The sequence below is a fragment of the Balaenoptera ricei genome, chromosome 7, assembly GCF_028023285.1.
Source record: "Balaenoptera ricei isolate mBalRic1 chromosome 7, mBalRic1.hap2, whole genome shotgun sequence".
Lineage (NCBI taxonomy): Eukaryota > Metazoa > Chordata > Mammalia > Artiodactyla > Balaenopteridae > Balaenoptera > Balaenoptera ricei.
In genome coordinates this window covers 113,355,963-113,378,777 of record NC_082645.1, presented here as the reverse complement: position 1 = coordinate 113,378,777, position 22,815 = coordinate 113,355,963, and the positions used below count along the sequence as shown (strand labels likewise).

The window sequence follows — 22,815 nt, the reverse complement described above, 5'->3', positions numbered from 1 at the left end:
AACACAACCAAAAAAAAAAAAAACAAAAAAGAATATAAAGTTTTATAAAAATAAAAATAACCCAGTTTTCACTCAGATCACCTGCCTTCCCTCAGGCAGTCTAGTCACTTCAGGGGAAACTAAACCAACCCAGCTCACGAGTGGGCCCTGGGTGGCCTAAGCCAGTCAGCACACTCCAGTCCCTCCCCATCGCTGGGGGTCATGTGACCCAAGGTGGTCCAATTAGAGTGAATTATAGGACTCTTGCTTGGAGTGCTGGGAAGTGCACAGGCTTGTGGACACTTTCTCTGGATGTTGACAAAGACCCATTGTATCTGTAGGGGAGGCAACATTTTCTCTGTACTCTCTTAGGGTTTTTCCGCTGGGCCTAAGATTTAAACTGACGTAAGGCAGATTAACAAGAGAAAAGCATACACATTTATACAAATTTTATATGACATAGGAGCCTTCATAAGGGAACGAACATCCCAAGAAATGGCAAAACCTACCTGCTTTTATGTTAGGTTGAACAAAGAGAGGGACTTGTGGAAAAGTTAGTAAACTGTGTGGGGAGGCTAAAGGAAGATAAGAATTATTTTAACAAGGTCCGTTTGTATAGAATTCTCTCAGTCTTAATGTTTTGTCCTTGATGATAAGAATGCTACTTTCTTTCTGGTACAAGGAGGACTTCTTTTATGTGGGAGCTTTTATCTCCTGTTTTCAGGAAGGAAAGGGGAGATTAGAATGCCCTTCTTGCATCATCTGTGTTTTAAGTGCTTTTAGCTCAAAACAACACTTATGCCAAAGTGGCGTATTTGGGGGTAGCATATTCTGCCACTCGTCGTGGTCCTGGGTGTTTAAGGCCATGGGGCTTTCCTGGGACAGACCCTTCCCGCCATGTCCTCTGCCTGCCTCTTGTTTGTAGAAAAGCTGTAGGTTTCCCCTCAGTTACAAAAGCCTGGCTCAAGAATTAATGACTGAAAGAATGTGAACGGATAGTGACATAAATAGCAGTTGGGCCAGGAGAACTGGTAAGAATTTAAACAGTAAATCAGTCATGTGGCAATCACAGACTCTTTAGTTTCTCCCTGAAGTACCTAGATAATAGTATTTGATGCACATTTCCTGAGTTGTTCTACAGATGCTAAAACCCCCACCAAATGGAAGAAGTTAAGTACTTGTTGACCATGGGCAGGTAGCCTCCCGACCTACTGGAGCCTGAGGATTGATAATGTTAACCCCTGTGACACCACCCTGTTACCTCACCATCGACCAATCAGAGAATTGTGTATGAGCTGCCGCATACCCTGTGACTCCCCTCCCTTACCTTGCCTTTAAAAGTGCTTCCTTGGGGAGGGGGGAGGGATAAATTGGGAGATTGGGATCGACATATACACACTACTATATATAAGATAGATAACTAATAAGGACCTGCTGTATAGCACAGGGAAACTCTATTCAATACTCTGTAATGACCTATATGGGAAAAGAATCGAAAAAAGAGTGGATATTGTATATGTATAACTGATTCACTTTGCTGTACAGCAGAAACTAACACAACAGTGTAAAGCAATTATACTCCAATAAAAATTTAAAAAGAAAAAAAGAAACAGTCATGTGATGGCACGTCATGCAGCTGTTAAAATGAGATATTGCATGGAACGATTTCCATGAGAAGTGCCAAGAGTGTGTAACAGATATATGGTGTGAAATCCTACATAATCGAGAAAAAATGTCCCATTTTAACCAAGGGATCTCTTGGCGGGGGTGGGAAAGGTAGTGGCAGGAGAGAGGAATCCTGTTTGCCTTAGTTATCTCAGCTTGAACCCTATCTGATGCCTGAGGGAGGAGAGGGCACCCCGTCCTGCAGGGAGACCTGGGCAGAGGGTGAACCAGAATCTCAGGGGAAGGGACCTAGTCTTTGAAATGCCTCCGTGGAGGAGCCCAGACAGGACGACAAGCCTTGAAACGCCCGCTGCTTACTGACACAACAGTCATGCCAGTGGGCATCTGCTCTGTCCAGCAGGGACTGAGATCAGAACCTCCTGGATCTAGGGATGGAGGGAGCAGGCAGGCCCAGGGCCCCTGGAGAGAGGAGAGCTGGCTCACTTAGAGGCTCGTCCAGCTCCCTGGATTTGAGCTTCTGGTGGGCGACAACTGTCTTGGTTTGAGTCTCCAGTCACCCAGGGCTAGCGTGCGCACAGGCACAGGGCAGTTCTGAATGAAGGAGGCCAGGCGACGGTGGGAGCAGGGCACAGACAGCAAAAGTAGAGGTTTTCCACCTGCGTACCCACAACGAGGCGAAGCTGGGCTCCTGCCCTTTTTTGTCAAGCCTGACTTTGCAGCTGAAAGTTCTGCTTTATGGCAGTTTCAGAAGTTTCTCCTTTAAATGCAAAAATTATTTTTAGGGAAGCTCCTGCCCAGGGAAGTCTTGATCTGCTTAACTGTTCACAGTGGGAGTACGCAATTTTAAAGCCCTTGAAAAGAAGAATCCAATACTGAGGAATTTGCATATTCGGAAAGCTTTCAATAGAAGGCCGAGCCTTGGAGCCTGTGAATAAAGTCTTTCTGTGTTTGCTGCTCCATGTGAACAGTACAGAAGGGAGAAGAGAAAGGAGGCACATGGCATCCCGGCAGCTGCGGCTGAGCCAGTGGGGGAAGGCACATTTGCCAAGCGCCGGCGAGGATTCTGGGATGTGTGTGTTGAGTCACTTGTCCCCTGCAGGTTTCCAGGGAGCTGGTTTGCATGAGGTAAACACGTAACCTTATTCTCAATGCCAAGGGCCACTGTTCCATGCTCTGCAGCCTCCTCTTGCTTTAAGGATATGGCCTTGCGGGGAGGGGCAGGGCAGCTCAGGGGGCAGCGTTGGGGAGGGGGGGATTCTGGCTGTTTGGTGTTGATATGGGATTCAGCCCCACGCTCAGATGGGCTCCTTTTCCATCCCTTCTCACTTCACTGGGGACCCGTGACTGGCTGTGTGAGGTGTGATAACGTATATAATTTGTATATTATAAGCGTATATGCTGTTTCTGCATATGCAAAGGAGGAGTTGCCTGGGGAGATAGGATCTTCCTGAGCTTCCCGGTAAAGCCAGAACTTGCAACAGCAGCGTGAACAGCTGTCCTTCCTCCAATGGGTTACCAGTGGCTGCAGGCCTAGTTTACTGCCCTGCCTGACAAGGTACAGAGCCTGGGACCCTAGGCTGGAGGCAGAAGAGGCTGTACTTTGGTGTTCCGCATGAATTTTATGACTGGATTTGTCAGTTCAGTTCTCTGGATCCTGGTTACTAACTCTACCTGTAACCCACCAGGCTTCATGGCAAGTGGGAGAGTGGTTGTCCTCTGGAGGTGGGGGTGGGATGGATGGAGACCATAGGAGTGTCTGAAAAGCTCAGGACCTTTCACCTGGTCCTAGACTCCTGGCACCAATGAGCTAGGTGGACCAGACGGGCAACTGTAGGAAGATGGGTCCTTCTGGGCTTGGTTCTGCTTCTTCCTTCTTGTACTCTCATCTCTCACTCTTGAATGGATTGTTCCAGTGGGATAGACCTGACTTTCCCAAGAATAACAAACCTGTGGTCTGGAGACCACATTCAGAGCCAAGGTGTGAGTCCAGCCTGGTGAAGATGCTAAATCCTCAAGCCTAGTCTCAGCCAGGCTGTCTCCAAGCTCACAGCCAGGGCAGCCTTAGTTACTGCACTGTGTTCACATATATACTTGGTTCCACTTCTTTCTAGCTCTAAACTTCAAAAGCACCTCTCGGAGCTATCGCTTGAAATTGGCAGTAATTAAAACACAGTTGAATCTTAGCTATTTTCAACCTCCTGGAGACTGTTCATAAACCGATCAAATAACTAGAGTGCATATTGCTTATGATGTGTAGTTTTCCATAAAAGTCATTGTTTGCAAATTTGTTTCAAATGTCAAAACATAAAACATCCAAGTTGTAAAATGTAAAATAAAGAAGTTTAAATTAAAAAAAAAAAACCCAACACAGTTGACCCTTGAACAACATGGGGGGTTAGATGAGTGTAATATATAGTTGGCCCGCCGTATCTGTGCTTCCTCTGCATCCTTGGGTTCAACCAACCATGACCATGTAGTACTGTAGTATTTACTGCTGAAAAATATCCATGTATAAGTGGACTCGTGCAGTTCAAACCTGAGTTGTTCACGGGTCAACTGTAGTTCAATCCAATGATCACATTTATAAGCCACTCTGAATATAATGGTCCAACTCAAATCTCAACTTATCCAAAAATGGTCCCAATGGTGGCAGGCCTGTCCATTCGTGAGATTCTGTTATGCTCTGGGAGGGATTTGAGAGAGGAAAAACACCTGGCCTCTGGCTCCAGAACCTAACAGAGGGGAGAGGTGGGCACGCCAACAGAACTGCACACAGCAGCATGAAGAGTGATGGGGGACTCTTGGCATGTGGCTATTTAGCATGTGGTTTCCACTCTTTGAGAGTGATGTCTATGGTTCGTGACAAGTACTGTGAAGCCCAAGGCAAAGCCAGTGTAGGAGAGTATCCACAGGTGAACCCAATGGCAGTGATTGCCAAGGAGGCTGCTATTGGCATTTGGGGTGGGATAATTATTTACTGTGTGGGACTGGCCTTCACCACTAACGGCCCATAGTATCCCTTAGTTATCGTGACAACCAGCACTGCCTATACATTTCCCTGGGTGGGAAGGTAGTACTGCCCAGGTCACCACTGCCCTGGGGAATCCAACCACCAGGAGTCTGGGGCTTAAGGTAGCTGTGAATCCTCAGCTCCTGGCTACTCAGGCATTCATTCTGGTGAAGGGGTCGGGGTGGACGGGAAAGGGGCAGGAGCGGGAGGGCAGCACCAGGGCCCTGGTCGCAGGCCCAGACCCACCCACAGTAGGTATCTGCTGTTTTCAGCTGCCTTGCACCCATTCCCATTTCCTTTGGTTAAAGGTTACCAAAATTACTGTTTTGTCTCTTCCCTGCTCTCAGCCCTCGCACTTGCTGTGGAGTTGACCCTCACTTCCAAAGATGGTTGTGTAGGCCTAGGCTGGCCAATCAGAGCACTGCATTCCCCTGGGCAGAGCGCAGGTTCCGGGAGGGACACAGGACTTAATCAGAGCCCCATCAGAGGCCTTCTCTGCCAGACTTGACTTCGGAGGCTGGGGGGCTGGGGGGCTGTTGCTGGAGCAGCCATCTGGCCACCTTGCTGGCCACGTTGTGGGAAGAGCTTGCCTGAGCATGGAACTGACACAGCAAAGCAGACGGAGAGAAATGGGCTCTGGGGGCGCAGCCGGCACCCCTGGAACAAACCACGTCTGGACTGGAACACTCTTGACTTTTACAGGAGTTAATACACGCTCGTTTTGCTCAGGCCACTTTGGGTTAGACTGTCTGACATTTACAACAAACGGGGGCCTAAGTAATACGCCAGAAAAGGGAGCTAAATATCTTCAGTCAGAGGAGCTGTGTTGACCAGAGGCAGCAGCCCCGGGGTCCCCAGTCCGTTCCGCCGTGCCTGCGGGTCCCTCTCATCCTGATCTGCAGGACGGACCTCAACATGGCCACACCCCACCCTGGAAGTCAGCATTATTCTTCCCGAGGCTGGCTTCCCAGAGAAGGATCCTGTCAGTCCAGGGTACCCTCTCCCAATCTCCCAGCGTCTGTTCAGGAAGGGACATCCTGGGATTGGGAGGTGGAGGGTGGGCTCCGGGATTCCAGGTAACCTGCCTGGCCGCCCCCCACCTCCCCCGCCCAATCCCACTTGCTCCGAGCCTGGCCCCCTCTTAGAGGCAGGCGGGTCACCCAGGTGCTCTGTGCACTCACTCACTTGAGTTCAGGGCTGTCCGCACCCCCCTACTACCTGCCCCCTCCTATCCTCTTGTGTAACTGCTTCAGTGAATTCTCAGCTCCCAACCTCCACCCTCTGCACTCCCCAGGGGACAAAAGTGCGGGGGGAATTAACCACCTCCCTCCCAGCAGCCCTTAACCGATGTGTATATAAACGCCCAGCTTCCCCTCCTTGGGTGAGATTACTCTGATGTGTGTGTTTGTTTCCTAGTGCTGCCCCAGCAGGATTCAGCTTCATCTGCCCCCAGTGGCCACTGCACCTGTATTCGCAGTCCTCCCTTTTCTGTTTCACGTCTATTGGTGTTTCCTGGGGTCACCTTGAAGTAAGACCTCTGCCTCGGCCGCTCAGAAGCTAGATGTCCAAACCCACCAGGCAATGGCTGGGTGCAGCTAAGTCACCAGACAGACCACAAGGCTGCAAGCCCGACACAGGCACATTCCTCCCGCTCCTGCTAACTGGGATTACCACCGGATGGAAGTGCAGTTGAGCAGTTATGTTAGGTATTGAATTAAGTTGTCTGATGTCTGCATTTAGAGTGGGAGGATCTGAAATTGTTCTGTGAGTGTGTGCAGAGGAAGTTGCCCCCCTTGGGTGTGTGGCCGCCAACAGGAACAGCAGGGTCCCACCCTGGTTTACCTGGGGCTCACAGAGTCACCCCCAAGTTTACCTCCCTACCCATGTGCCAAGGCCAACCTCTGTGTCTCCGGGTAGAATACACTAAAGAAACAGAATCCTTTTTTGTTTTGTTCTGTTTTGTTCTATTTTGGTGACAAGAGAGATCCTTGATGGAAAACTGGATCTGTAAGAAAAATAAGGACAGAGCCATGAGCTTAGACAATACTCTATGACCCCAGAATTCTGGTGGCTTTCCAGTTTTATAGCCTCAGGGTGAGGGTTTAGCAGCTAAGATCCTCCTGTGGGAAAATAAATTTAGGATTCAAATTTCTTCCATTCATTACATCCACTCTTCCTTTTGTCCAAACTCGGCCTCTCAGGGACTTTGTTTTTTCCCTTCAGGCTGTAACAAGCTTTTGCAAAGTGCCTGGCGTGAGCTGGGTGCCTTCTGTTTCCTCTCCCTTCCCCCAGGGATCCCGGCAGCTAAGACGGAGCCTCGTTTCCCAAACGCCAGGCCATGGTGGTGAGTTTCACTACATTCAGTGCCCAAAAGGAGAGGGGAAGCAGCCCCTTGATTTTAGTGCTGCATCTTTCATTGGTGGGATGCAGAGAGAGAGGCTCACCAAGCTTTTGGAAAGAAAATTCTATAAACATGATTCCCTGGAGAGGAGGCTTTGCCAGTGTCATCAGATGGTTCTTCACGCTCTGGACTGAGAAGGACACCAAACTGCTTGTTTCCCTCCCAGCCGGTCTAAGAACTGAGAGTCTACAAACTCATCCCTCCCCCTACCACCAACACATGCGTGCACACTGACGCACAACACCCTCAGGGTGGCTTTCAGGGGCTAAAGCCAGAGAGGTCCCAGGCCAACAGGTCTGCTTTGAAGTTCGTCCTGCACTGGCTACCATATCACCTTCTTAAAACACGCTTGCCTGTTGTAGCGGGTGCTGCTGGCTGCTCTCCCCAAATCCACTCGCACACCTGCCTTCCTGGCGGGGGCCCCATTTGGTTTGATGCTCCCCTCCTTTGTCCACCCTTGTCCGTAGGGGCAGGGTGTGGGAGTAGATCTAGATTGGTCTAATCCAGTCATGAAAATTTACCCCCCCCCCCATGCTATTAATTTGCTTAAGAAGGGGCATGAAGGATGTCCCTGATGGTCCAGCGGTTAAGACTCCGTGCTCCCAATGAAGGGGGCCTGGGTTCGGTCCCTGGTCAGGGAACTAGATCCCGCATGCATGCCACAACTAAATTCCCACACACCACAACTAAAGATCCCGCATGCCACAACTAAGGCCCGGAGCTGGAAAATAAATAAATAAATAATTTTTAAAAAAAGAAGGAGCATGAGATCCAATTCAGAGGCATGTCACCCCAATGAGGGGGCAAGTATACCATGGGAGGGGGATCCTGGGAAGAGTTTCTTAACTCAAGAAGAGACACAAGAAGGAGGTGGCCTCTTCCCTGCTTCTGGTTGTCAGGGTATGAGGATATAATTCTGGGGCTCCTCCAGCCATCTGCCCAGGAGGGGAACTAGTGCGCCCTCCGCTGGGGGAGTCAGAGCCTTGTCCACACAAGTCCCCAGGTCTCTGATGACACTGTTGAGTTCACCAGCCCTGACACTTCCTGACTGTTTTGTTATGTGAGATAATCTCCCTATTGTAATTTTGAATTAGGTTCGCTGAAATTTGCAGCACCAAGTAAGCTAACTCATAATCCACTTGTAAATCAAGTCTTAAAATGCCTTGTGGCATTTGGAAACCTACCAATTCACCCTTTCATTTGACAACTGAATTAAAAAGAGAGACATCAGAGCAATGCCATTGGTAGAACCCTTCCCAGTGTTTACTGGGAAGCACCTTAACCGTGGGAGGTAGGTGAGTTTCATTCAACTGTCAAGCTAAGGAATTTTTCTCTTGAAGCAGTGAAAACCTTTTGCACTTGAAAGGGTCTGCATAGAGAGCGGTGGCTGAGCTTACAGGATGCCTGGGAAGGGGGACCTCAGTGAGCACCAGGGTTGGCCCATCCAGTCAAGAGGCCATGAGACCTGGACCTGGGTGCTGGTTCAGGGTCCTCCCTCTGTTCACTGTACAAATGGGGATGGGTCCTGGTGCCAGATGGGGAAACACAGGCCTGTCTGTCCACGTTCGGCAGGGAACAGGAGAACAAGCAGAAAGGAGCCGCTGGATCCTTATGGTCAGAGGTCACAGCTCACCAGCGCCTCCCACTGAGATACACCTCTGTTGCCTTTCCCTACCTGTGGACACTTTTTGACCTGAGCCTACCTGTTCTCCTTACCTCTGGAAACCTCCTGGGATCCCATGTGCTCACCTAGACCCAGAGTAGACCCAGAGCAGGTGTCTTCTCTGCAGACACCTTCCTTTACTATCAGACTTCTCAGCGTTGGCTTGACTCCTGGCCCTCTGCTCTATCCATGCTCTCTCCCTATGTCAGCTATTGCTAATGACTCTTATGTTTACAGCTAAGACCCAGCCTTTCCTGTGAGCTCCCTCTATGCCTCTGCCTACCTGACATCTCCACTTGGTTGTCCAACATCTCAAAATTAACAACAAAACAGAACTCTTGATTTTTATCCCCTCTTGCACGTTGATCCTCTGGCGATGACACCCCAAACTTGGAGTCATCCTTGAGGCTTCTCTTTTCCTCATTATTTCATCCAATCTCTCAGCCAGACTTGCTGGTTCAACCCCCATAGTATAGCTGTTCACGTTCCCCTCCACAGCCATCACCCTGGTCCAAGCACCATCTTCGCCTGCCTGGACCAGTGCAAGTGAGTCCTACCAGGTCATTCCCCGCCCCTCTGCCCCTTCCCATTTTCTACCCAACAGGCACTGTGATTGTTTTGAAACCTAAACCAGCAGCTTGAGATACTCCCCTCTGAGGGGAGGATGAATGAGTTAATACACGTAAAACACCCAGAAGCGTGCCTGTGTAAGGATTTGCTATTGTCCTGCTTCAGGGGCTGCCCACCACCTCTAGAATACAGTGGAAGCTCCAAGAGCCTGCCTGACCTTGGTCTCCCCAAAAGTGGCATCCTGACCCCCCAACTCTAGCCATACTGGCGCCAGGATGGCCCCCAAACATGTTAAGAGTCCTTCCTGCCTCGGGGCTACTGGGTTTGCTGTTCCTGCTGCACAGAACACTTTCCCCCCAGATTTGCACAGTCTGGCTCCTTCTGCCACATGCGCCTCAGTTCAGAGAGGCCTTTGCAGACCAGTCTGGCTCCACCAGCGGCCCCTCCTGGTCACCCCACCCCTCTCTGCCCTTTATCAGATCAACTTTATATTTTTATTTCCTTGATAAAATTTACCACCAAATCAAGTGATCCGGTTTATTCACTGACTTGTCTGTGTCCACTAGAATGTAGGCTCCCAGGGAGGGGCTGCTTCCTGTCCTGGTACAAGGTAGGTGCCCAAGAAATATTTAATGAATGAATGCATTATTTAATTACCAAACTCTCTCTCCCATCTGGACTCTGCCGCCTTCTAGCTTGGATGTCAGATGTCTACATCTGAGTTATCACCTCTGCTCCCTTTGCCTGGGAGCCTTGGCTGGCTTAGTTCCACAGACTTTACTAGACCTCAAAGTCTTAAGCCTAGCCTGGGTCTGTTGATGGACTTGGCCATCCACTCACCACTGTGCCGTCACGTCTCACAGCACCTAGTGTGGTGCTGGGCACACGATTAGTACTGATACGTGACAGCCAAGGTGACCCACTTACATAGCTACACAGTGGGTTATGTGGGGGACACTGGGGAGTCGGGGTGGGAAATACCATGGCGACCAGTGTCTAGGAACGGCGGCTAAAACTTCTGGGCTTCCAGAAGATGCTTCCCTGACCCCTGCTGGTGGTGTCTTCATCAGACCCTCAGGCCCACAGCATCCACTGAATGACATGGGAGGTGACACCGCAGCCCGGCCTTGGCACGTCTGGAAGAAGCGGGGGCCTGCACATCTTAAGCACCCGGATGCCAATTAGCATTGATCCCAATGCTGGTTCCAAAACAGTCTCCAGAAGAGCAATTTGACAAAAGCAGAGGGTCACATGAGGAAAAGCCACCTCATCAGAATCACCAGGCACGGGCTCTGGGGCTTGGGAAGGACCCTGTTTCAGGCCACTGCACGGGGCAGGGGTGCTGGCATAGTCTCCCTCTTCTCCAGGGAGACAAGGTGCCATGGGACAGAAGAGAGAGGGTCTGTCCCTGGGAGGACCCGCCTATCCTAACCCTGCATCAGGAAAGGGGCCTGCCCTAGGGAGACAGAGGAGCCATCCCTCAGAGCAGAAGAGGCAGAGCTGCGTGAAGTCTGCACGCTGCGTGGTTTGTAAGTGATGTCAGTGATGCCAGGGCCCCAAAACAAGCCCCCCCCCCCACCACTGGCAACACACACACAGCTTTGGGGGATGGAGTGAAGACTGGATTCAGTCTCTGGGGAGCCTCTGTAACTTTGCAGACTCTCAGTTATTCCCGGGGAAATGACCTACTCCAGGCCCAGGGCAGGTTGCCATTCCAGTCCTCCCACCGCCAGCCCCCCCCCCCCCCCCCCTGCCTCCTTCGCTTCCCCTCCTCCTCCTCCACTGTCTCCTCCCATCCCCCCAGGGCTCAGGACTGTGTGAACTACAGTGTGGGTGAGACACGCACCCCCCCTCGTGGACACTGAGACACTTCGGGTGGCACTGGACACGGAGTTCAACAATGTGGAATCACGGCCCATTCCCGTTATCTTTCAACCCTCCGGTTAAAGAGGGTCTTAGCGTGGAGCTGGCCAGTGTTAACATCCAACAGTTGTCAAATATCTTTGAACACACAGGACACTGATGTCAAAGCTGAGACTTTTTCAGGCACCCTATCAGCCAGAATTCTATGACATTTCGTTTTTATGGTATTTATATTTACTGTGAGTCTTTTTTATGGCAAAGGATAGGATTTTCCATTTATGGCCAGTTTGAAAATAAATGCATTTAAGTTAAAAAGGAAGCTAATTTAAAGAAAATAAGTGATCGATCCCCAAACATAGCTTGACTATATTTTGACTTCTAGTTTACTATTTTCCCATCTACTAACATTAATGATTTTAGGTTTTAATAAAACTAGTGTTTGTGGGGATCATTTTGTAATGTATAGAAATATCGAATCACTATGTTGTGCACCATAACTCACACAGTATTGTAGGTTAATAATACTTCAAAAAATATATATAAAAAAGTAATATTCCAGATGTCAAAAGTCAATAAAGTTTGGGGAATACTGAGTTAAAAAATGATGATGGTGATGTCGCTGCTATGTTGAGGGCCTGTTCTGTGCCAGGCCCTATGCTAAGTGTTTCACATGCATTTTTTTTACCCAGTTCCCCCCCACCCCAAGTGAGAGCTGTAGTATTATTATCTCCATTTAACAAGCAAATGAGGCATCAGGAGTTAAGGGAGTTGCCCAGGCCCCAGAGATACTGGGTGTTGAAGGGGGATCTGATCCCAAGGCTTCCTGCCTCCGGAACCCAAGCTCACACCAGTGGGCTCTGCTGGAAGGAGACTCTAAGACAAAACGCTTGAGCTTGGGTGCCATCTTCACACTGCCAGTCGCCACCATCTACCCAACCCGTGACCAGGCCCTGCAGGGCTGCACATCCCCTCACTTGATCCTCACAACCATTGCCCTTGGAGGTAGCTGTTATTCTCCCCATTTTAGAGATGTTACTGACTCTCACAGAAGTCAAGTAACGTGGCCCCGAACACCCAGAGACCAGGCAGCAGAGTCAAGGCTAGAACCTACAGCTCTAAGTCCAAAGCCAGCGTCTTTCCAACGACCACCACCTCCATGACGATAACAGTAACAAGACTCCCCAAGCTGGCCAGCTCTCTGCCCTCCGAGCACCTTGTCTCATACTCGTCTCACACTCCCAACGATCTCAAGAGGAAGGCGCTATGATCTTCCCTATGTACAGATGAGGAAACTGAGGATTTCAACTGCTGTGGAATTTTGTGAAGCTTAAGGTGCTTCTCTGCTCTTTCATGAACATCCCAGGATCAGGCAGCAGAGCCCTTGAGGAGATGGTGAGCTCTCACTGGAGTTTATTTTCCGGGCTGGGCTTCTGAGGTACCTTGAGCCTCTATTCCCACCACACGCCCTGCTGTGGCTGCTGGAGGCCTGGGGTGGGTTGAAATGCTCCCATTACCCCCTGTCCCACCCCCATCACCACTTGTTAGGCATTCACCGCATGTGGACTTGACAATGGGGACAATTGGGGGTGCTCTTGGTACCCGCCCAGATCCCCTTTCTGGGCTGGCACATCCATCCCCCAGCTCCTGTGAATTATGAATGTTGGTTGCTAAAGGCTCAGAGCTGTCTCCTTCCTCAGGCACTTGTCCTCACGCAAATGGGAGCCACTTTTTCACAAAGACACGTACTCCCCACCTCACCCTGTAGCCAATGACTGACTCACAGACGGGCATGAAAGGCCAACCCTCTTGTCTCACAGTGAGACCAACGCTGGGTGTAATTGACCCTCCAGAGCTCCCCAGGACGGGGCTAAGCGGACTTCAGCTGAGGGCTTGTCCTTGCTCCACTCCTTCCCCTCCCTCTCTTGCCTCCCTCACTGTTTTCCTTCACTAAATCCTGTGCACCCAAATCCCTGTCTCAGGCTCTGCTTCTCGGGAGCCAGGGGAGGATTGAAGATGTTGTGGAAGGCATGCTCCCTGCCCTCAAGGATCTTGCAATACAGCGTGGAGACAGGCCACATATGTACATAAAAATCATCCGCAGTATGGGATGGAATAGGCTAGAGTTCCCCCAGGGAACCAACTCAGGTTGGTTCCCCCAGGCCAGAGGAGAGGTGGGAAACTCTGTTTTGAAGATCCCAGCAATGGGTCTAGCATTGTCCACGAGTGTCCAGGGCTGCCTGAGAGAGATGTGCCAGTGGACCCTGAGGCCAGAAACAAGTCACTCAGTCCTCAAGCTTCCCCTGAGAGGCTGGGGGCTTCGTCCACCCCTAGAGACCTCCTCCATTCAGAGAAGAGACAGACATTCCATCAGCCCTGCGCTGCAGGGATGGTGAGTGAGTGGGCTTGAGGACCACTCTGCAAAGGGCTGTGGGCACGAAGGGGGTCCACATACCTGCTGGACCGCAGGCCTGGGGACTTGTTCACAAGGATTCAGTGATGTAGTAGGCAGTTCCCAGGGCTCCCAGAGCCACAGCAACAGTCCCGAGGGCTCGGAGCACGCGAATTACGATGAGTGGAATGTTTGCTTGCAGGTCTTCTGCAAAGCAAAGCAGAAAGCCCACAGGTTGGGGGGCAGCTGGGATTTAGTGCCTGTCTATATGCAGAGGAAAGTGGAAATTGTGGGGTCCCCTCAGCATCACAGGAATGTCCATCTCCCCCTATGGCTCCTCCTCTCAAGGGAACACAACCCCCTGCACCCCTCCCAATAAAGCTCTACCACAGGACCCCTCAGGATCCAAGGATGGGCTGGCCTGGGATGCCAGCTCCCCGGACACTCAGAGAGAAGGTGACAAAGGTAGTCAAGGCTGCCGTGTGCCAGGCCCTGTGCTAAACACCTCACACCCAGCGTCCTCCTCAAGCTTCACAACCATCCCGTGAAGTAGTCCTACCATGTAGCTCTATTCTGGGGTTGAGGCGTCTGAGGAAACCACATACTACACCTACGACAAAGGTGGTGGAAAAAGAAAGTATATGATTATGCTAATAATTGTGAGGAAGGCTTTCACAAGATGCAATATCCATTTGGACAAAAATCCTACTAAAGCAGGGATTCTTATCTAATGTGAATGTGTACTTAAAGCCCAGAGTCAACATTCCACTCCACAGAGAAATGGAAAGATTACGGAAGCAGGCGTAAACTTGAGCAGAATTAGGACTGCATGTCTTATCCGGGCCAGAATGGACTCTGCCCCTCCCCCACACTTTCCTATTTCGGAGCCTTGCCTTGTGCCTTTTCCTCCACCTGGAATGCTCTCCCTTTAAAATAGGCCATTGAGGATCCTAAAATCCTTTTAGATTCAGCTCAGTTACAACTGATACTACAACGTCTACCTGGACCCCAGCTCAGGAGTGAAGCTCTTTGAACATCTCCTATAGGACACGTATCACTTCCTGGCCTGCACCTTAGTTTCTAAGTGTACATATCTTAGCTTACCATGTGGGCTGCACAATTTTTAAGGGTAAAGTTCCCTCCCAGTGCCTAGTATCCTATGCAGAGTAGGTTTGCCTACTTGCTGGTTTATGAATCCATGGCACCACATGGCACTAAATGGACGGAAGCACTAAGTGTGTGGAAGGACAGCTGATCATGGTGAGTGGGGGGCAGGCCCTTCCTTGGCGGGACTTACCAGGCAGTACGGTATTTTTAGCTCCGGCATGTTCTCCCAACACACCTGGGTACCTGTTTGCCTCTCTTCATATGCCTGAGAGATGGTGCTTTTCACGAACATACAAGAGAGGGGGTTTGGTGGGGCAGGGGCTGGGAAGAGGAGCCGGATGGGGATGGAGGACGAGTGGGCTCAGCTTCTGGGCTGGGAGATGCCCAGGCGGAAGGCCTCTTCTGTGGGCATTTGTGAGACCTGAGTATAAGTGGAGCTGCCCTGGGGCCCAGAGCTGGGGGTAGGCGGAGGCGCCTCTCCAGCCCTTGCGCGTAGCCCTGCGCCACCAGAAGAGGTGAGGGACATCTTCAGTCCAGTTCCCTCAACAGGGGTCTTCCCACGAGAGGAAGTGGCGGCCACCTGGTGGCTTCGTGGGAGAGGAAAAGAAGGGCAGATGCTGCAGGCGATGTTGTGTGGGCCTCCGGGTCACGGACAGACCCCTGGGGGGCTGCCAGGAACAGCCCGAGACCCGCTGAAGGGGGTAGAGGTCTTCCTGGCACGAAGGGGTATGTGATTTACACCCGTATTTATATCTCTAAATTCCAGGGGGCGTTCATGTGCGGGTCAGGAGCCGGAAGCGTTGGGCTATGGCTCAGGCTGCGGAAGGAGGTGGTGGCCTGAGGGAGCGTTAATCACCAAGCTTCTGAGCGACAGGGGCTTCAGGACGGACTGAGGGGGAGCGTGCTGTGAGCAAGGAGGCTGCCTATGGAGCGAAGAAAAATGAACCCCAAAGAAGCCATGCCCGGTAAGGAAGAAAGTCGTCACCTCTCCGTGCAGGTGGGGTACCTGGGCCTGGGGCTGGTCAGAAAGGCCTGGGTGCCGACCCCCAGGACGTGGCTTTCCTTTGGGCCTGGGAGTCCCGAGAGGAAGAAGTTACACACGGCTGCTAATACGGTGCGTGCCCCGAGGGCCCAGCCCCCCACGCGCTCCAGGACCTGTAGAAGGTGAGGAAGTTTGGGAATCTTCTCCCTGGCATGATTGGCCAGGCCCAGGGCAGAAGGACATCGAAGATGCGGCTATGGCACGGGCCCAGACGGCACCAGCAAGCAGAGCTGCCGGGGCAAGCGGAACAGGAACAGAAGGCGTGCGGGCCCGCTCGCGTCACAGGCCCTGCTGGACAGAGAAGGAGAGAGGTGAGGGGCCCACTGCCCGCGGGACGTGTCCACACCAGGAGCGGCTTGTGCAGAGCAGAGAGGACCGACTGCCTGGGGAACCAGCTGTCTGCTAGACTGGTGCTACCTGGGCATAAGACGAAGAACACCGATGTAACAGCTGACACCTGTACAGTGTTCTATAAGGCACTATCCATCTCATTCAGTCATCAGAACAACCCCGTGAAAAGGAATATGGTTATTCTCAGCTTACAGATATGGAAACCGAGGCTCAAAGAGTATGAGATGTGCTCTGATAGCAAGGAGATTGAAGAAGTGGGCTTCAATACAGGATTTCTAACTCAATTCTGTGCTCTTTCCGTGGAATTCACAGGAAGGGACGGCAGCAGGTGATTGCTCATCCTAGGAGAAGTGGAACTGAGATTCCTGCAACTGGAGCGGCCACGTTCCATTTTTCTGGGGCTCTCGGATTCATCCAGAAGACAACTGCTGCTCCAGTGGACAGTCTTTGAAATACTTTCCCAAGCTCACCTCCCATTGCTGTCCTGGGCTGTGGATCCCAGAGGAACTTGGAGAGTTAATAATTGGTTTTGCCTGTGTGAGTTCCCTCGACACACTCCAATGCTCATTTGGACTCTGGCTACCCAAGAAGATGGGGGACTGCTTTCCATTGGACAGCCGTTCCATTTTCAGAGAGAGCTAACTGTTGGATATTTTTTAACGCTGAGCAGAAATCTGCCTTCTACAGTGTTTTCCAAGGGTAAGTTGCCAGATTTAGCAAATAAAAATACAGGACGCCCGTGCAATATTCATAACACACTTATTATACTAAAAAATTATTTGTTGTTTATCTGAGATTCAAATTTGACTGGGTGGCCTGTATTTTATCTGGCAACCCTATCCAGGGACCCTAGTCAGGCATCTGAGGACAACATGGAACAAATCTACTCACATCTTCCAGCTGACAGACATATCCTCCAATTCCCTCAACTGACTCTCATACACCAGAATGTTCTTGCCTCCCCCCACCCTTCTCATCCCCCCAACCTGGACTACTTTCCTTGGACTAGATCGCTGGGCATCTTTTACAGCACACAAATGGCCCGATGAGGACAGAGTAAAGCGGTATGACCACCTCCCTTGTCCTTAACTGTATTCTTCTACTAATGCAGCCTTGGTGTTTATTTTTTAGCAGCCACGTGGGACTTCTGACTCCCAATGAGCTAGTATTACCACCGAGCCACGCTGAATGTTAATATGTTTGCGTGGCTGTCTTCAGAGAGACTCAGTATGGTGAGGAATGACAAAACCCAGGAATCCTGGTCTCCAGGGTAAAAAAACAAAACCCAAAGCCGTCGCACTCCCCACGCACTGTTCCAGAACACACGTTAACCATGAATCACTACCCAATAAGAAAAGTATCAGCCTCTGGGGCAGCCCTGGGACTCCATCAGCAGGAAGGCTAGAACCACTCAAGCACGCAGGCTGCCCACCTGTTTTCCTGGATCGAGGGGATGCTTTTGTGTCAGTGTCCGGAGACACGACGCCCCGAGCCGAGCGTCCGAGTTCGGGAGCTGGGAGAGCCTGGGGCACAGGCTGCGGGGCGGTGGATTCACTGCTGGGCTGTGAGGTGACTCCAGAGCTGGTTGGCTGTGGGGTGGGTCCCGGGCTGGACGGCTGCAAGGTGGGCCGGGGGCTGGGCGGCTGCGGGCTGGATCCGGAGATGGGCTGCTGTGAACTGGACTCCGAGCTCTGCTGCTGAGGGCTGGATTCGGAGCTGGCGCGCTGGGAGGTGGAGCCTCGGCGCCTGGCCTCTGACTTCTGCCTCTTGCCCTTCTTCATGGCGGGTCCTCCTCACCTAAACGTGCACCTACATGGAGCTGCCTAACCTCCTGGCTCCCTCCCCGAGGGGCCGTGTGCCCCTGCCCTGCGGGGGGGCTCTGGCATCCCTCTGAGCCCAGGGCCCACAGGGAACGGTCACCCACACCCCTCCTGTGAGGTCACAAAAGCCAGGGTGGCTCCCACGGCAGGGTGCTGGGGACAGTCTTCTCTGCCGACACCAGCCTGCTGTCCTCCCTCCTCCTCGGCTCCTGGGGATGGGTGGAGGGCAGCTGCCGTGCCCCTCACGGACCTGGGCACCTGGTGAACGCTGGCCTCGGGGCCTGTGGAAACTTGGACGCCCACGATTCTGCCCCCCAAGCGCCTCCTTCAGGCACCTGCTTGCTGGTGTGCTCTTGGGTCCCTGTGCGCTGTTCCTCTTTAAGACACCCTGGTTGTGATGCCCGCTCTGTCACTGGTTTTCACATACCCCCTGAAAACAAACAAACGGACAAACAAGCAACTTCACCATGCATTTTGTGAGTTTTAGGTAACTAAAGATTTGGGGGTCCGTGGAAGACCCACAGCCTTCTGCTATGTCAGTTGTCCCCCCCACCAGATTATCCTATACAGAGTGGCTTCCCCCTTCTCCCAAAGCCGGCCCTCCCCGCTATGGGAAAGGGCTGGGGGGTTTCCCCAACTTTGATAAGAACCATCGCAATTGGCAAAAGAATTTCCCCTAAAAACATAACAGCTGTTTGGAAAACTAAACTTCTGAAACTCACTACACTGACAACGGCAGAGCACCTCTCAAAGTCCCAACTTGTCCTGCCAATTAGGGGACTGTGCCTCTTCCTCGAAGTTAACAATGTGATTTTCATTTTAGGAAAGAAGAGGAAATAGCATTTTAAATAATTTATTTATTTATGGCTGTGCTGGGTCTTCGTTTCTGTGTGAGGGCTTTCCCCAGTTGTGGCGAGCGGGGGCCACCCTTCATCGCGGTGCGCGGGCCTCTCACCATCGCGGCCTCTCTTGTTGCAGAGCACAGGCTCCAGACGCGCAGGCTCAGCAATTGTGGCTCATGGGCCCAGTTGCTCCGCGGCATGTGGGATCTTCCCAGACCAGGGCTCGAACCCGTGTCCCCTGCATTGGCAGGCAGACTCCCAACCACTACGCCACCAGGGAAGCCCAGGAAATAGCATTTTAAAAAGATAACCTTAAACTTCACACTTTGACTGCAACATAGAACGTGTTCACATTAGGAGACTCCGCCTCCACCATTAATGTACCACTAGGTGGGTGCGGTTTCGACTGAACCCCTGGAACCTGGGGACTGATACTCTTGCCCCAGCACACGGTTTAGGGCAGACCTACCTAGGAGGATCCCTCACATAAGGCCAGACCTGACATGAGATATAAAATGGATAGGAAGTATTTTAAGGATTTTAGAGCCTGAAAAGACCTTAATGATTCTCTTGTTTGCAGGAGAGAAACTGAGGTTCAGAGAAGTTAAATTACCTTCCCAAGGTCACACAGCTGGTTGGAGGCACCGACAAGGCTAAAGTCCCATTCGGGGCTCTTTCTTTTCATGACTCCAGAAGGCAATAGGGAGTCAGATAATTATACAAGCCTTAAAATTAATGAATTTTAAAACCCCTTGATAGGACTGAAGAAAACAAAGGCATGAAGGATTGGAAATGAAAGGAAGCTCAGATCAGAGAAGGTGGGTTGAATTTGGTTGACCCTTGGCGAGTGGATGTTCACGGAACAAGTGAGTCTACAAGAAGGTGGTAATTCCCTGAAGTCAAGAGCAATGGATCCCTTGGCGGGGGATTCAGTTTAGAATCAGAGAGACTGGAAACCTCAGTCAGGAACACTGTCCAGATTTAGCAGACAGGTCAGGAACTCCTAAGGCATTTATGTCTGCAAAATTCGATTTTCAGGCACCAACGGGCTTTTGACCGAGGGCCGCAACCTGGTTTAAACCAGGGTTTCTCAACCTCAATCCTACTGATATTTTGGGTCAGATAATTCTTTCATGTGAGGCCGTCCTTCACTGGAATTGGTTTAGTAGCATCCCTGGCCTCTGCCCACTAGATGACAGTAGCAACTACCCCTCCCCCCAAGTTGCGACAACCCAAAATGTCTACTGACATTGCTAAATGTCCCCAGGATGTTGTGTGCTTGTGTGTGTGTGTGTGTGTGTGTGTGTGTGTATATGTGTGAGAGAGAGAGAGAGAGAGAGAGAGAGAAATTGCCCCAGGTTGAGAACCACTGGTTTAAATGAATTAGAGAGGGGCAGACATATATGGGTAGGATTTCCTGGTAGCAATGAAAGAAACATTCCATTTCACACCAAGGAGCCAAACAGGACACAGATAACAAATCCCTGTTCCCCGGGTGGGTGATGAAGGAAACACAGAGGGTCAGGCTTCGGGAGGAGTGGGGAGTTTTTCCATGACCGTGGAGAAAATAGCAAGGGTGATCCCAAGAAGCAGAGAGACGGCACTTGTGGAGTGAGAGGTTGTCTCAGAAGGATGAGGAAGAATGGCACTGCAATAGTTTTTGCTAAAATATTTTCCCCTCTGCCTTCTGGCTTGAGCACACACATTTCAAGCCCGGAAGTCTGACACCTCTATAACAGTCACGGCTCACTGTCCCAGGCGTATCGGCCACCTTGCTGCTACCGTGTCCAGCTCCAGCCGACCGTGAGCACCAGAGGTCTGGTGAACACGCCTCACTTTCCTGCATTTGTGGAAGCCCTTTCCCCTCCATCAAGCCCCTCTCCCTCTCTGTCAGAACACTTCCCATCATCAAGATTCACCTCAAGTGGACCCATCTCCTCATAAAAAGCCTTTCTGTAGATCCCCAACTGGAAGCAATCTCTCCCTCCCTGGGCCCCAGATCACATCCTACGTGGGGTTAGAATGATTTCTATCCTCGTCTTCTCTAGGGCCAAAGTCCAGAGAAGGGGCTCAATGCGAGCTGCTCGAAGGTGATGGTGGGAGGACAAGGAACACGGGGAATCGTTGAAGGCAGGCTGGGTGTGGCCAATGGGGAACAAGGCACCTTGGAGCTGCATCACGAACGGCTTGTTTGCAATGGACTGGGATTTTCTGGACTTGCCTGAGGATCATGGTTGGAACAGACCCCAGGCAAGGGGCTTTCGGAAGCAGGAAAGCCAGCCATGGGAAGACCTCATGGACTATTTAGGAGAGCGAGAAGAATGAGTCTAGAGGGCTGCAAAGTTAGGCAGTCAGGATGCGGGCCTGACCAGAGGGTCCCTGGTAGTTCTCGCCCTCTGGATGCATCCTGGGCACCCAGAACAAGCAGTCACCATTTGTCCTGAAACTAGCATCTTAGATCTGGATGGCACCACAGACAGCAACTGACCCTTCACCCCCACGTGTCAGAAGGGCAGCTAATCGGCGGAGGAGACGTGCTCTGGTCACCAGCAGAAGGGTGTCAGAGCCTCCAGGGAGCGGGCTTTGGACTACCGAGCCCAGAGCACTTCCTTCTTCCCAACTGTTGCCCCTGCAAGGGCTCTGGGCAGCAGAGGCACTTGGTACTCATTTAAGAGCTGGCCGGTGGCCCAGGGCCCTCAGACCCACAGATTAACCCGCTGGGGCCACAGGCCTGGATTCCTTGATGGGAAGGGTCTCAAGGGCTGTGGCTAAGAATCCTGCATTGGGGGCGAGGCGCGTGGGGGACCGGGGCTTCTCCAGCACAGCGCCTTCCTTAGAGGGTTGTGAGGATTAGTCGTGAAAAGCCCTTAGAACAGTGCCTGGCTCACCATAGGCATGCTTTTTATGGTAGTGGCGATTCCTTGGAGGAGAAGACTAAGGAACCAAGCAAGGAATAGTGGACGTGGAGAGGAGGGGGTGGGGCCGGGAACTACAAACTTCCGAATCTGGACCTCAGAAAAGCTTGACGGGGAGCAGTGGGCAAGCCGGAAGGGAGTCGGGTGGATTGGTGGGAGGTTTAAGTACACATGAAGTGAATTCGAACATTTTTGACCCGAGATTACCCCAGCGAGACACCTGGGGCGAGAAATCTAGTTCATACTGACCCAAAACGGAGTTAAGTGGAGGCGTTAGGAGAGGGACTGCGACACTGGGGGTCTGTCTACTACTTGGGACCAGCAGGGTCAGGGAACTCCCTCTGTATTAGAAGTTTCCCACCCGGGGACGCCCGTGGCAACCTGGCGTTCCCGGCCCCCGCCCTCGGGCCCCTCACCATCGTCTGGGTCGCCCGATCCACTAGGGGGACGCAGCCCGGCGACGCGCCCTTGTGCGCTCCGCTGGCGGCGAGCTGGAGGTCCAGGGTGCCCTCGGGGCGGCTGGGGCAGAACACGGCCGTGTGCACCTCCACGGAGGCGCTGTGCGGGGCGAAGGCGCTGCAGAGCAGGGTCTCCATGCGGCGGCGCGCCTCGGCTGCCTCGTCGCGCCGGGGCTGCACGACGATCCCGGCGAGCGCGGCGGGCGGGCGGCGGTCCTGGTCGCGCACTTGCTGCAGGAGCAGCTGCAGCCGCTGCAGCTGAGAGCGCAGCGCGGACGCGCGGCGCAACACCAGGAGCAGCCGCGCGCGGGGCGAGGGCGCCGCCGGCGGCTGCCTAGGGTCTTGGCAGTCCGACGCCGCGTCCTCCCCCAGCCCGGAGCCGGGGTTCCCAGCCGGAGCCGGAGCCGCAGCCCGAGCCGCCTCGCACTTGCGCTCTTGCGAGTCCCCAGCCTTGCGCCGGTCGCAGGGCTGCTTCTGCGTGCAGCGCTTGGACTTGGCGGCCGGGCAATCGGCGCACCTCCGCGAGCTGTCTCCGGAGCGCTTGAACCACCTCCTGGCTCAGATGCTGGAGCTGCTGTGGCCGCTCGTGGTTCGGATGGATGAGGGCCGAGAGGGCTGATCGGTCGGGCCCTGCTCCAGAATGTTCTGCAGGGTCACACAGCACTCATCCTGCTTCCAGAGCTCGCCCAGCAGCACTACCTGGCCGCGGCCCTCGATGGTCTGGGCGAGGGCCTGTTGCTGCGGCTCGGCCTTCCCGTCCCCTGGGGCCCTGGAGGGCT

At 52.4% G+C, this 22,815-nt stretch overlaps 1 protein-coding gene across 4 annotated transcripts; it reads right to left on the bottom strand.

The window, feature by feature from the left end:
- Positions 1–6,555: 6,555 nt before the first annotated feature.
- On the bottom strand, positions 6,556–17,782 carry SPATA3 (spermatogenesis associated 3). 4 transcript variants are annotated; one of them, XM_059927459.1, is made up of 4 exons: positions 17,434–17,782; positions 15,764–15,938; positions 13,565–13,708; positions 6,556–6,620 (listed from the first exon to the last, which is right to left on the bottom strand). In XM_059927459.1, the coding sequence occupies exons 1-3, from the start codon at positions 17,780–17,782 to the stop codon at positions 13,603–13,605; spliced, it is 630 nt and encodes a 209-aa protein (XP_059783442.1). In that variant the 3' UTR covers positions 6,556–6,620; positions 13,565–13,602. The 4 variants fall into 4 exon arrangements, 3 of the variants coding, with proteins under 3 accessions (XP_059783442.1, XP_059783444.1, XP_059783443.1); XM_059927460.1 differs by lacking the exon at positions 6,556–6,620 and adding an exon at positions 14,061–14,111 and having other exon boundaries at positions 13,646–13,708; XM_059927461.1 differs by lacking the exon at positions 15,764–15,938.
- Between the last annotated feature and the right edge of the window lie 5,033 nt (positions 17,783–22,815).

Excerpts from the sequence above, each read along its gene's own strand:
- SPATA3 (XM_059927459.1), bottom strand. The coding sequence starts at position 17,782 with ATGAAGAAGGGCAAGAGGCAGAAGTCAGAGGCCAGGCGCCGAGGCTCC. Across the intron at positions 15,939-17,433 it reads CCCTCGATCCAGGAAAACAG|GGCCTGTGACGCGAGCGGGC; the intron begins GTGGGCAGCCTG and ends TCTGTCCAGCAG. Across the intron at positions 13,709-15,763 it reads AACTTCCTCACCTTCTACAG|AAGACCTGCAAGCAAACATT; the intron begins GTCCTGGAGCGC and ends TTTGCTTTGCAG.